This window comes from Nannobrachium achirus, assembly GCF_963921795.1.
Source record: "Nannobrachium achirus genome assembly, chromosome: 1".
NCBI classification, from domain to species: Eukaryota; Metazoa; Chordata; class Actinopteri; order Myctophiformes; family Myctophidae; genus Nannobrachium; species Nannobrachium achirus.
In genome coordinates, this window is record NC_137810.1 from 36,078,009 (window position 1) to 36,092,650 (window position 14,642).

At 41.5% G+C, this 14,642-nt stretch overlaps 2 protein-coding genes across 2 annotated transcripts; both read right to left on the minus strand.

Annotated features, from left to right (window-relative positions):
• Window positions 1–327: 327 nt before the first annotated feature.
• ptger3 (prostaglandin E receptor 3 (subtype EP3)) lies at window positions 328–3,452 on the minus strand (the record flags this gene model as incomplete). The annotated part of the gene is made up of 2 exons (XM_080728562.1): window positions 2,649–3,452; window positions 328–669 (listed from the first exon to the last, which is right to left on the minus strand). The coding sequence occupies exons 1-2, from the start codon at window positions 3,447–3,449 to the stop codon at window positions 328–330; spliced, it is 1,143 nt and encodes a 380-aa protein (XP_080584688.1). The 5' UTR covers window positions 3,450–3,452.
• Window positions 3,453–6,569: 3,117 nt separating this feature from the next.
• zranb2 (zinc finger, RAN-binding domain containing 2) lies at window positions 6,570–14,408 on the minus strand. Its single transcript, XM_080724261.1, has 10 exons — window positions 14,278–14,408; window positions 13,055–13,107; window positions 12,532–12,640; window positions 12,182–12,264; window positions 12,017–12,093; window positions 9,752–9,916; window positions 9,297–9,472; window positions 7,777–7,836; window positions 7,004–7,153; window positions 6,570–6,763 (listed from the first exon to the last, which is right to left on the minus strand). The coding sequence occupies exons 1-10, from the start codon at window positions 14,358–14,360 to the stop codon at window positions 6,706–6,708; spliced, it is 1,014 nt and encodes a 337-aa protein (XP_080580387.1). The 5' UTR covers window positions 14,361–14,408; the 3' UTR covers window positions 6,570–6,705.
• Window positions 14,409–14,642: the final 234 nt, after the last annotated feature.

Here is a 14,642-nt window from a genome sequence, read left to right on the forward strand (position 1 = left end):
GTGGGCAAGGCAGGAAACAGTTCTCATCCCAGGCTAATCCTCATGTTCAGAAAGCATTGTCCTGAACAACTTTCCTTTGTATCCTGAAACTAACAAATCTGCCCAGCTTAATGAGTCAGAAAACTGACCATTTGTTACATCCCTCCCAGGATCCACTGTTAATGTACCTTTTAAGCATCTCGCCTGGTGCGCTTGTCCAGAGCAACTTACAGCAAGTGCTTCAAAACAATCAAGCTTCCATTCCTGGCTCATGCATTTGCGCTTGAATTTCAATCTGAAACGTTAACTTAGCGCATACACGCTTTCCTCTGCAAACCCATGAGGAGACTACTCGGCTTCTGGTTTCTGAAGGCCATTGGCGTCCGGGTTGGGCTTGTTGAGGGCGTCCTGCAGGGCTGTCTGCTGCTCCTTCTGCTCTTCAATAGAGCAGTTGGACACAGCGCTTGCCACCATGCAGAACTTGCGGAGCAGGATCTCCCTGAGGAGAAGGTAGACCCAGGGGTCCAGGATCTGATTGAGGGAGGCCAGGCGGATGGCAGCCAGGAAGAAGTTACAGTCTAGGTGGATGTCCTTGCTCGGGGCGAGGGAGGAGGAGGAGGAGGAGGAGTTGGGGGAGCTCTTACAGTGATGGGAGGAGGTCTGGTTGGAGATCATGCTCAGCATCTGCACCTTGAGAAAGAAGGGTAGGGGCAATTATTGGAAGAGATTGTAACAGGAAATTCATGGTTGTTAGTTTTTGTTGTTGTTTTTTTTACATAAAGACATATTTCAGAAATGTACTTTGTCATTGTTGTTGCTTGATACTTGTTGAAGGCATCTTTTTCGGACCACTGGGTCATTTGCTCTCTCTATCTCTCTCTCCCCTTGCTCTGAAAAACGCATTTCGCAACCAAAAAACGCAGCAGTGTGCAACCAGCTTTAGTGTTTGATTTGCATGTAGGCACAGTATATAACCATATGTTATTGTGTAATTACCATATGGTCTTCATATCACAAGGACGTCGGAACAACAATGTGAATAGATCTTTATGTTTGGTGAGTACGGAAACAGATTACTTTTACAGAGGTTCACACAGTTGCATTGGATTTTTTAGGGTTTTTATTTGCCTACTGATAAGAAATAATGTGTGACTTGACTTCAAATACGCTACAATAAATAATAGTTACTGCAACTTGCAGATAGGTCTGGGTCTATAGACTCTAAGCCATTGCCAGGAAAGTTAAGCTAATAAAAAGAAAATCTATTTTCTATCTATTATTCACAGCTATGTCCTTAGTTTTGACTTTATAGGCACTCTCTTTAATTATGTGGCTTCTTCTTTTTTTAGTTTGTGACAATGAGTCAGCTATCCCAGACAGTGGCCACGCTGCCATGCAGGAACAAAACAGTACCGTCATGCCATTCTGTTGATAGTTTACACATTCACTTCACCAATCGCCAGTCCCGTGGTTTCTATTAATATCCTCAGTGGGACTATTATATTACATGTATGACAGCCCATGACCTCATAACACACTGTGCAGGCCCCCCAAACAGGACTCTGCTAAGTGGATTCTCATAATGGCAAAACAGCCACTCAAAGGAAGCATGCAGGACCGGTGTGTGTGTGTGTGTGTGTGTGTGTGTGTGTGTGTGTGTGTGTGTGTGTGTGTGTGTGTGTGTGCGTGCGTGCACGCACACGTGTGTGCATGTGCATGAAGTATTCAACGTATTCAATTAATTCAACAATAAAAGTTAAATTATAATGCAGTGTTTTCAATTTCAATACCTCAATTCATTTAAGTAGCAAACAATCAAACGAATCAATTTAAATTGCAAACAAATACCAAACAAAACAAAGCAAAAAAGCACCATAACCCAAATCAAATTCCAAACAATTACGTTTAACAGAGGCAAAACGGACAGTAAGTGAAAGAGTGTGTGTGTGTGTGTGTGTGTGTGTGTGTGTGTGTGTATGTGTGGGGGGGGGGGGGGGGGGGGGTGCCCAAAGCTAGCTTAGTTAATTGCCTAATTAAACTATTGCTGCCAATAAAGTAGCTCTTCTCATTTTGCCTCTTGCTAGAAGCAAACTGCAGGCCATACTACACAAATAAATACGTATAAGTGGCTGGCTGCCACATTATGTGACACATTGTAACAGACATCACATCAGACAATGAAATCTATTTCAGACACTTTTTTCATGTGAATCATGAGAGTAGGCTTATTAAAGCAGTGTCACTGACATTTACCACCATAGTTCAAATATCAGCAATGTAGGCCTACTTGTTTATTTCGATTCTGTAATACCATAGCCTAATGCATGTCAAACTGGGGGTCCTTGAAATTTAAATGGTTCAGAATCAGCCTAGAGCCGTACAAATCTTCTCTAATGGGGGTCCCTGGCATGTCTTTTCAAATGGGGGACAGCGGAATAATAAGTGTCTTTTAAATAACTTTGGGGGTCCTTGAAATGAAAAGGTTTGAGAACCAGTGTGCTAAGGCTATTATGACAGGGGTTCTCAAAGTGGATTCCAGGGACTCTGAGGGGTCTAAATTGACCCATACAAGTCTGTAACTCTGGCAGTGTACACATGGAACCAAATGGACCCGTCAGGGGAGACCTTGAAATTTGAAAGTTTGAGAAACACTGGCTTATGAAACCTACCAGTAAGGGAGCCCAACATACGAGCAAGACGCACATAATTCCCATCAGCTGAATGACAGTCTCCGTGGTGAGTCGTTCCCACTGCTTTGATGACTGAGAAGAAGTGCCAGATTTTGTTTTGCAACGAACCACCAATCCCCGTATTGTCACCACGTTGCAGGAGAAAGTTACCAGCAGAGAGAAAATACCGAGCACGGCGAACGTGACGGCGAAAAACATATTGCCCGAGACTTCTCTGTCCCCGGTGCTAATGAAGCACCAGGTGCCCGGCCATTGCAGCGTGTACTTCCCCACACCTGCCACGGGCAGCAACGCGAAGAGCAACACGAGACACCAGATGACCGCCAGAGTCTTCTTGGTCACGGATGTTTTCATGTGATTGGAGTACCAGTGGGGACTAGTGATCGCCAGAGCCCTCTCGATGGCCATGGCGCTGGCCAGGAAAAGGGAACACAGGCCGAAAGTTGTCATGCACACGCCAAAGAAAGCGCACAGTCTACCCGAAGAGTCGATGCGCTCCCATTTCAGGCCGGCTCGGTAAACTGATATCACTATTGGACTCGTCAGAAGCTGTCCGAAGAGATCCGTCAGCGCCAACGATCCGATGCAAAGCAAGAAAGACCTTTTACGCAGGTTTTCCTTCTTCCTGTAAGATATGTACACCAGTATGAGAGCTAGAGAGTTTCCCACCATGCCCGTGACCATCATAGTGATTGGGAAACCAACCGTGACCGATCCGCAGATGCCACTTTTGGTGGCATTGCTGTCGCGTAACGGTTTGGAGACGTTAGGGTCCAGCATCTCTCCCAGCGGACTGTGCCAAGTGTTCAGAGAATCACAGTTTTCAGAAGGCATCTTCCCGTTGATGATGAGCTTATACACGGCAGCACGTGTCCACTGTACCAGCTCCACATCCTCCACCAAGTTGCTTCGGCAAAACTGTTGCGCGTAAAAGCGCGTCAGAGCCTTTAAGCACTGGAGGGAGGGAGGCGGGACTCCTTGGATGCGCTGCGCGCCCAAGGAATAGAAATGCATTATAAAACGGTCCTGTATATTTCAACAGATAGTTCTGCTGTCTACTGTTTCCCAAAAGATGGAAAATCTTTTGAAATATATTGTTTTATTTTTAGGGGAGATTTTTTTTTTATAAATGTAAAAAAAAAACATACCTTGAAATTCCACAAATAAAATGTTAAAATAATTTAGAAGTAGACCTATCCTAGTGAAAATCTACAACCTCAACGCAGCCAAGTGACGCTTCGTGAGCTTGTAGATCGGCTGCGCTTGTAGATGTCGCGCTTTTAGGTCAGATATTCAATAAATCAGTTTAAAAATATATTATATATTCTATAAAATGTGGAACATTTTAAACATAGTAAATAGCCTATATTTTCAGATGAACCATAGGACAAGGCATTTGTATGCTCAAAGTAATAAAACACATGTTTGCGCAGACTCACGATGTTGGAGATTATCACGTCATGATGATGACTCCTACAAACTCCAGGAATGCCATGTTATTGTCTTATGTGCAGTCAGTCAGGCAGCTTTCATTGTGCGCTGACTGAGCTCACATTCTGATTATTACAGATAACGGAATGAACACACGTGGTTCCAAAAGGACAACATTGCAACACGTGGATTACTTTCAATTGCCAAGAAGATTAAATACAACCCTATCTGAGTTTATTCAAACGCAACATAAAATAATCAACTTTTAGTCACGTTACGTGGTTCTTCAAACACGTCTGGTGAATTAATGTAGGCCTACAATATGGAACGACAATCAAATAGCTCAAACTGTGGGCCACAAAAATGGCAAGGGGCCAGTTGATAAAAATGACAATAGGCCTATTTAACGATGCTTGATAACTTGTCTTTCATTGGCACCTTATATTGTAGGTATTTGACAGTGTTTTCTGACAATAGTGGAATTTGCAGGAGAAAGACAAAGCATCCTCCATTTTGGGTTAAAGTGGAGGGGCCTGAGTTTGAGTAGGCCTGTCACTGGGCTACATTAATCTTTTCAAAATGTCATATTATTTTAAATCCCAATATCTTGTAGAACAAAATAATTATCCTTATTTTCCGGAGAGAATAGACCTGTTGTTAAAGGCGCTTTATTTTAATTTGTTTACATCAGTGCTGCTAGGTCTCCCCAGCTCTCCTCTGTAATAAACAGAAAATAGTAGGCTCTTTGGGTCACCATGTTTCTTCCCAAAATGGAAAATAAAGAACTATTCATCTGACCAGTCAATTTTATATTAGGCCAATTACATTGCCATGTTTTGCTAATGTTCTTCTCTTCAGAACTTCCAATTTCAGGTGACCTCACCCTGCCCATATTATCCTCCTATATGAGGTCTGTAGCTGAAGGGGAGAAATTCGTCACTTTGACCAGGCTATAATTGCATGGAAAGCTGAACAGATAGAGAACACATATGTCCACTGACCAGGTGCTCCCATAAACGTTGTAACCAGGATCAGGGTTTTACCCCCGCTATTTGGTCGTGCGCCTGATCTTGGTGGATCATGTGCTGTCAGCTGCACTCCAGCTCATTGGGTGTAACAAGTGCCACCTCTCGACAAGACCGAGAAAGGCAAGACATGTTTTGACCTAGGCAGTAGCCTATTTCCTGTGCACACGAGGGTTTATAGCCAACGCCCATCGCACTATAATTTCAACCAGAGTGGAACATATAAGCGTAGTTCATTTTTACGCATCAATTATAATTCTTAACTTGACAATTCAATTCAAATCGTATTTTGTCGGCTTGTACCTTGAGTTTGGCTACATACACATGGCCTTCGGCTTATAACAACCAAAGGGAATACAAATCAAATTGTGCACCACAAATCCTTATTACTAATAATCTGGATGACATTAAGAAAAATCACACCTGTGTGAACTGAGCGGTGGTTTACCCACCAACCCCCCCCCCCCACCTAGTCTCAACAGCACCCTCTTACCCACCAACCCCTCCCCCCTTCCCCCCTGTGTGCGTGTGTGTGTGTGCCTGGCCTGAAAACAGCGCCCCTCCCTTAACATGTGTGGTCATAAAAGGTACTACACCACAGGCTTGAGGCTACATACAGACCCACCCACCCACATACAAACATACCTACACACACGGCCACGCTATGGAGACGGTGTGACCACCGCTCAAAAATAATCAATGTTAAGAACACAATTACTTAGACAGGAGTTTATTTACATGTTGTTTACACTTGAGTTAATTTATCCAACCAAAGACCCCATAACCACATTCTATAAATGCTGTCACTGAGGAAATTATTTGATATGTTTAGTCTGCACTCATGTTGAATTTCATACATTTTTAGCTTTACAAAACAGTTGGCTGAAAATGGTAAATTGCATCTACAGCATTAATTGAAAATGTTTGCATTTTTAGAAACTGGTAACTTATTGTTTATAAGTCTCAACATTGTATTTTTAATACCAAGTTAGAGAACATGTTCGAATTACCGCCAGTTAATAAAAACAAGACATGTCACAAAGAAAAAGAAATACTTACCTTCAACATAAAACAAAGAAAATATATCACCAAATCGAACTATGAACAATATTCTCATAGAATGTTTTGATTATATCTCAAAAGGCATACATTGAAACCCACTATACAGTGAGCCTCCATGGGACAAGTTCAATCCATACAAAACTAAATCCCCACAAGATGAGAGGAATAAAATGTAATGCTACCATGACAGTCATCAAAGTGGGCTTAAAAAAAAATAACAAAGTAAACACAACCTCCTCATGGCAGAATCGTTTCTCTTACAGTCTCAGACATTTAATATACTAATCAGACTGGGATGTAGGTGGCGTTAAAAAGGCAGAGCGTAATTACGGGTAACCAGAAAGAAGTGGATTCACCGTCTTTCTTCTTTTCATGGATATATGATGTGTACTGCAAGGTTGGGGATTATCAAGAACAGCATACATGAACTGGCTGGGTTTGTTTTCTTTCCTTTTCTTAAGAACACAACATGCACTTGTACTAATGGTTTGTTTTCCTGTTTTGAGGGCCGTTTTAAACTATTTCTTTTTTGAACTGGAGCCAGAATGGGAGGATCCGGAGGACTGTCCGCGGCGCCTGAAATCACACAAAAAACAACCACGGGAAGAAGTCAGGTGAGGAAGCTCAGTTATCAAACCGTCACTTATGTACATCAGAACATGCGCAGTTCAAAACCAATATGAAGATAGTAAAACTGTAAATATTGTTACGGAAAATGTTCAACAAATCCCATGAGCAGCATAATGAGGAAGGTTAATAACAATAGTAAGAGTACAAAGAGTACACCACTTGTGGTATTCCACAGAAACCCCAAACCTTTCGGACGATTGGGATCTAGAGCGCTTCCGTTTCCTCCCACCAGATGAAGACCTGGAACGACTGCGTTTCCGTTTCCTCTCTGGCGAGGAGGAGGGCGAGTGCGACCTCTTCCGGGGAGAGGAGCCCTTTCCAGACCTGGAGCTGGATCTTTTAGAGGGATAAACCAAGCAGGGAAGTCAGTGAGGCTTGATACAACACCTCTAACTGGGACAGCTATTTTATCAAGCTTCACTGAATTGGAGCACGGATATACGGCTTCCATTGTACTATGAAGGCATTCTGACCCACACACTTTGGATTAAAGAGAATAAAATATGACCCAAGGGTAGTTTTCAGGGCCTTTCAAATTATGCTGACATCACTGCTCAAGGCGACCTGGACTGCAGTCGGCACTTCCACTCAGACGCTTGATAAATAAAGACCCAGCTCTCTATTTAGGGCTCTGAGGCTTTGCAACATCAAAGATTCAAAGTCAGCAGATTAAAGGGAAATCCAACATCTGCATTATTGATGGATGGTTCCAATTCTACACGGTCTAACCCTAAATTAGTCAGGTGAATAAGATCCAATTGAATAATTTACAAGTTGGCATTGGCCGTATAATTAAAAGTAGAATTGATCTGCATTAAGTGGCAGATATAAGGAGAATGTGGTATTGTCTATCTCCTATACTTCAACTAGCGGCTAACGCAAGGTGGGCTCTGGAGGCTTGGGCCCAGATACATACACTCTCTCTTTTAAAGCGAGAGAATGCATGTCACCTCATTCACCTGGTTCGGGACCTGGAGCGCGATCCAGATCTGGAACTTGATGAGCTTCTAGAACGGGATCTGAAAAACAGAAAAATACCCTTTTCCAATATCTTCTGAACAAGTTGAAATGGGAGGAAGTACATCAGGGATACTCAAACTTCTGAACCGGTGGGCCACATTACAAAAATGACAAGGGGCCGCGGGCCAGTTGATAAAATGACATTACTTGATAACTTTTTACTTTATTTCCATATAACTCAAGACAAGTGCAATGTGCATTATTTTATGGCTTGAAATTCCATTTATATTCTGTCAATGACAACATTTGTAATCAAAGTAATTTGCTAAATTTTCTCTTTTTAATAATTCTGTGAAATTAGCATATTCCACAAAAACACCAAAACAAACTAGTGTACGTTTGTCTGCTATTTGTCTGTGTTGATATCTGTCTGCCTGCTATCGAGTGGGATAACATTAAAGATAGCTGAGCACAACTCTCTTTCAATTGCTTCACAATGTTATTTATGATGTTGCCACATTCAGCACAAATGGCTTTTTACATCAAATAGATTTGTGAAAATTGATAGCTAAGGAAAATATTTTTTTTTAACAATCTACTTAAAATAGATTACCCAGACTGTTTAGCTACCAAATGGCTAATGATGCAGTTGTTAAGTAGAGCTAGAGTAAGTCTCTTCATTTGAATTAGGCCTACAATAACATTTTGGGTATGCTAATTAGTCGGGCACTGACGGGCAGAGGCAGAGCCACCGGTAAAAGAGAGAGAGAGAGAAAAAAAAAACTATTTCTATGGCCGTTTTCAAGATGTTTTGGCCATTATCTCTGGAACGCAAGGTCCAATCTGCTCAGTTTAAAGCTTGTTGGATGCGCAACTTTGAGGACATTAAGCTGGTGGGCCAGTCAAAATTGTGCCGCGGGCCGGAAGTGGCCCGCGGGCCGGAGTTTGAGTTTCACTGAAGTACATGGTTCACAAAACAATGGATTGAGTTTAACAATTACATTTGTAGTGGTCTACTACAGCACCATAACATGTCACTGTTAAGTTGCAGTCCTAAGATGGATATCCGTAACAAACGAGTAAATCTGCTGTCTAATCAAAATTTATATAGTTACAAATCCACAAACAGACCACGCCCCCCATTCATCAAAATGAAGCAGTTTTTTTAAGGGATGAACTACTGTATACAGTTCTACATTGAATCCATCAACAAGGTGGGCTCTCTTCATTTGAAGAGAGCCCACCTTGAAATAAGAAATAATATACACAGCGCTGAAAACCAAGAACAAGGACCTTGTATTACAATATATTTGTATCATAAAAGGAGATCATTCATACAAACATGTCTTACACCACAGAATGGGGGACGGGTCAAATTAAACGTAAAAAAGGAGAAAAGGAAAATCAAAATCACCACAACAGGACATTCATAAAATGACATGGATCGTTTAAGTTAGAAGGAAGATTGAGCTGATACTGACATTTTGCCTGGCGTTACCCTTGACCTGTACCCTTTTACCTGGACCTGGACCGGGAACTGGAGCTAGAGGAGCGAGACGACGAACGAGAGCGAGACGAGCCAGAGCGGCTGTCCTTTTTCTTCTTCTCTGGAACCTCTGCCTTCTCCTCGTCAGCGTCACTGTCCAGGTTGTACTTAGAGAGGTCCCCGTCTTCGTCGTCGTCGTCCTCATCATCCTAAGGATGCAAGGAGTCATTATTTTTTTGATTGATTTGTTAGATTAGACTACTGGGGTGGGGATTTATATTGTGTGACCGATCTGTGGTGCTTGTTTATTGGGATACAGAAGAATCAAAAGTCAACCATTCAGAGAAAAAAAATCTTTATCATCTAAAAGAAAGTAAAAGGGGTCAACAATTTTAATTCATCATTGATTACCAAAGTCATGGTTCTGAACCTACGAATATAAGATTCACTTGGGATAGAAAAGTATGGCTTCAGCCACTGAAACTCACATCTAACTTGTATTTGGAAAGGTCTCCCTCTTCCTCATCCTCCTCATCCTCATCCTCCTCCTCGTCATCATCATCAGCAGCAGCAGCAGTAGCAGCAACCTTTGGCGGTTCCTTCTTTTCACCGTCCTTTGAGGGTTTACGGAACTTTTTCTTTTTCCTCCCAAACTGTGAAACCGAGACAAAATGTTCTGCATAAGTTGCTTGGCACAATGCAAACCTCATTGATCAATGGTTTTGAAAACACTCCGACTGATTGCTTGTGATTTACCAGGGAGAAGTTAATACTTCAACGCTATTCATTCAGGTCCATCAGTTTAATTAGTCAGATAATACTCAGTCAAGGAACTGAACACCCACTCTGTCATTGTTTAACAAAGAAACAAATACATCTTTATTGATCCAGCTAGGGAAATTTAGTCATAGCAGCACTGCAACTGCGATGAGACAATGGACAGCTAGGGTGCTGTACTAGCCAATATGTTTTTATATGCAACCATATTGTATTCATCATCCCAATACTACATAGGCTGCCATTTTCTATGTGACTTGTCAGTGAGTTAACCTAACATATGGTTTTCATTCATAGTTGATTTTAATGATTTTAGATGATGGTTTAGAAGAAGGTACAACAAAATAATTGAATGAAGACCATCATCTCTGACCAGTAAAAGGAAGGCCCTTTTAGCTGTTCCTGCTATCACTCATTTATCAGAATAAATATTAAACATTTTATGTTCTATTTAATTACAGTTTAGTCTATTCACCAACACTATAACAGCCTCTAACTGAAGTAATAGATCTGCTAGTGCTAATTCTAGAATTGCACAATTTACATTGAAATGGAACGAATTTCAAAGCAAGACAGCTAAGTATTTATTATCCCCACAATGGAATTTTCAGTAGCAATATCCAATATACACAAGTAGCCTCTGGCTCTACTATGATGGTAAACTATCAATAACTACCCACAGTACGACCCAGTCCAGTGTTTTCTCAAGAGACCACGAAGACGTGAACAAAAACATTCTATCAGTGCGATAAACTCAGGATTATGAACCGTCACTGTGGGTGTGGCATTCCTGAAGTGGGTGTGTCAGATATATTCTGTTGACAAAATGTGCAAGTTTGACAACTTGCATCTCAATGGATTTCCTCAGTGTAAATAAAGGTTAAAAACAACAACTCCCTTCTCCTTATTTGGAGAACAATCTAAACTGGCTAAAAAGCACAGACAGAGTTGTCTAAATAAAATGCATTTGTCCCTATTTAGCTAAGAGTTAGCTCCAACTCTTTGGAACAGCCTACCACTCTCTATAAAAACTGCAGAGTCAGTAGATGCCTTTAAAGGTCTGCTAAAAACCCATTTGTTTAGGAAACATTATGGTGTGTAAAAGCTTACTGTATTGTTTATTAATTTGTATTGTTTATATTGTTTTGCTTATTCATTTCCATTCCATTGTTCATATTGTTCTGTTTTTGCTTTGTGATGTTTTTGTTTCATTTTATGTATTGTACAGCACCTTGTGACATATGTTTTGAAAGGCGCTTTATAAATAAATTTACCTACCTACCTACCTACCTATTTAACATTTGGAGAGCAATACTTTTCATATAACTAATATGGATGGGCGGAAATTGATTGATCCTATATTCTTCTCTCACAGAAGAATATGGTACTGGCCAGGGGTACATGGGTTTCACAGGGTACCTGGGGGGCTACGTGTCTCCCCATAGGATCCCACTGTAACAGACCTCCAGGCCATTTCCACTCATCTTATTCGAGGAACAGGCCTTCATTTTCCCATACACCTGCTGGCCCGAGTTCGGGTTTTTAATGGAGGTTTTTCCCCAGGGAGGGAAACAGCCTGGGACATACCGTGCTCCGTCTCCCCATAAGATCCCACTCTAACACACCTCTGTTAGTAGGATACTATGTGGAGACGCGAATCCTTCGGGGAGATACAGAGCCACCCAGGCATCCCTTTTTCCCCAGCTACCATGAGTAGCTGTAGGAAGCCCAAAACAAGAGTCAATATCAACCACAGCATTTAAGCCGTTTGGCATTGGCAGAGAACATTTTTATGGGTGCAACCCAAATACTCAGCAGTGCCACTCATCCCACAAATGCATGTTCTCTACAAATGGGGAACCATTCAAAAGGCATTTCGAGCGGTACTAAGGTTATTGCCAATAAGCATTGTTAGAAAATATGCGAATGGTCTATCATGCTAAGTTGAGAACTACTGTTTCCGTGTCGGTATTCACCTCATCATATTCACCATCAGAATCTTCCCGCTCAATGTATTCCACATTCTCCCTTTCATTGAAGCCTCCACCATAGCCTGAAAACAGAAAATGTAATGAACAAATTGGGAACTGGCATTCAGCGAGAACACAGAGAAAATGAGTTCAAAGTTTGAGTTTAGTTACCTGTTCTCTCTTCCAGCTTGGCGTATTTGGGTGTGTTGCACATGTTGCACTCTGACCTCCTAGCCCAATTCACATTGCCACATCTTCAAGAAGGAAGAACAGGTTAAATACAATTACTAGATGAGAATGTATTTATTTTTATTTTATTGACTAGCATCGTTATTGACAAAACTGCATGTACATGAACATATATTTGTGCATGTCTGTCAAAAGGATAAAACACACTAAAGCTCAAGATTAGAACTTAATTCCACTGTGGTCCTCCATTGTAGCACAGGATACAGAATAGAATGGTATGTCTAGTATTGTTGTAGCACAATGTATAGTGTTACCAAGTCAAGATAACATACGTTTTACATTGCCAGTCATTTGCACTGAAAAGGCCTCGACTTTTCTCCGCCAGAGTTTTCCCAATCTCTGTCCCTCCGGCCTTCATCATCTTTGCCTCTGTGGTTTTCTCTGTACAAGATGGGAGAGCATTAGTAAAAGGTGTCATTTGAGATGATGGGCATCATGTGTCTTGTACTTAAATGCTTTAGAATCAAGAGTATAATGCAAGGGCCTTCAACAGGGGGTCCGGGACCCCTAGGGGTCCTAAGAGTTACTACAGGGGGTCTTCCAAATCTTTGTGAGATAGAAACTCCCCTTTTTTATATTAACCATTTGAACCCTAGCAGTGAAAGTGTATTAATTATGGACCGTTCAAGTGGTTAGATATTTGAAAACACACATTAACATGAATCCAAAATACACTGATGATTGTGCTGTCAAACAATGAAACTATATGGATCCATGAAGAAGTTGTTTCATCTCTCTCTCAACTAAGGGGTCCTTGGCCTGAAAACGTTGAAGACTACTGGTATAATGCATTACCCCGTCCGCATCTGTTGCAACTCGTCCGCCTTGCAAAGTTCACATTTCCGCACCTGCAAGAGCATAAATCAAAAATTACTTCAGTCCGTTCAGTGCACTGCTACCAATCAGGCATTCTTCCTTCTAGTAGCAACTGTGGCCGGAGTAAACGTTTCAAGTTTCAACTGCTACTTGGACCACTTTTTTTCTATCTACAATATCTTCTCTCTTCGCTCGAAAGAAAAAGAAAGCTGTTCACAACGAATTACATTGCAGATCTGCCACTTATATTCTCCCCAGAAAATTACTGATAAATGGGGTTCCAAAGTGGTTAAGCTGGTTTTGGCAGTCACTAATGTTGTTTATGAGCAAGTGACTTGCAATCTGATATTGCAGAGTAATTGAAATCCTTGGCTGCTGCTACTACTACTACACAGTCACAACACCCATAGCCTACTGCTGGATCATGCCAGCCCCAGGGTTAACTGTTACTGCATGCTTCAGCACGTCACGTTACATGCAAGATATTTTAAGACCGGTTAGTCAAGTAGGGTCAACCTTATTTATATATAGCTCCAAATAACAACAAAAGTTGATCTTTTGATTGACACATTACATATAGAGCAGTATAGAGCAGACTATAATGACAATTAAGTGAAAATGAAAGAGAATAAGTGTATGTAATATTAAAGTGGTTCACAGTGGGGATTTTTTAAACTAGGAATCCAGTGCATCAAGCCAGTTTGGGGTTTACATTTAAAATGTCTTGAGGCTGAATTTAACACTTTCAAGTTTCAACACAACATTTTTACTTCATTTTAATGTAAGACGTGGCGAGGCCTAGAATAGAGGAAACACATTTTTTGAGACATTTTCAGGAGCTGCACACTCTTGCACAAACTGGCAAGCTAGCGAGCAGTAGCTTGCGGTCGTGTGTAGCAGGCAGTACAACAATCCCTACAGTAGAACCGAAATCCTTATTGATAGTTCGGCTTTGACTCTGAACTGCTACTTGCAGGAACAATGAAGACAAGTGTGCCGCTAACTAGTTTGCTAACGCTATCTAAAGCACAAGTCAAGTCAACGTGTACCGACAGGCCTTTGGAACTAGGCTAGCTAAGTGGCTAACGCTAGCGTGTTAGCACAGCCAGCAACTTAAAACTGTAACAAAAATACTCAAAACTTCCAATGCAAATAGTTATCAACCGGGCGCTTTATAACATGTGAAATGCGAACAGGCTTACTTTTTATCGGGACAAATCCAGTCTCCGTCGCTAACCCGAAAACTCTTCCCCGACCCGGTCCCAGTCCCTGGTCCAGTCGACATGTTTATGACAGCTAACTAGCTAACACGCTAGTTCAAGTTGGCTGTGTGTGTGATGTGGCTGTGTGTGCTGATCAGTACAATGAAGGCAAGCCAGGCAGCCTGAGGCAGGCAGGCAGGCAGGAGACCATTGGTGGAAAAAGTACTCACATTTTGTAATAATTGTAATTGTACCAAAGTAAAAGTATCGATATTGCAATGTAGAAATACTCTGTTACAAGTAGATGTCCTGAATTCTAAATGTAAGTGTTACTTGTGAGCTTGATCGGCTATTTTCAAATGGCC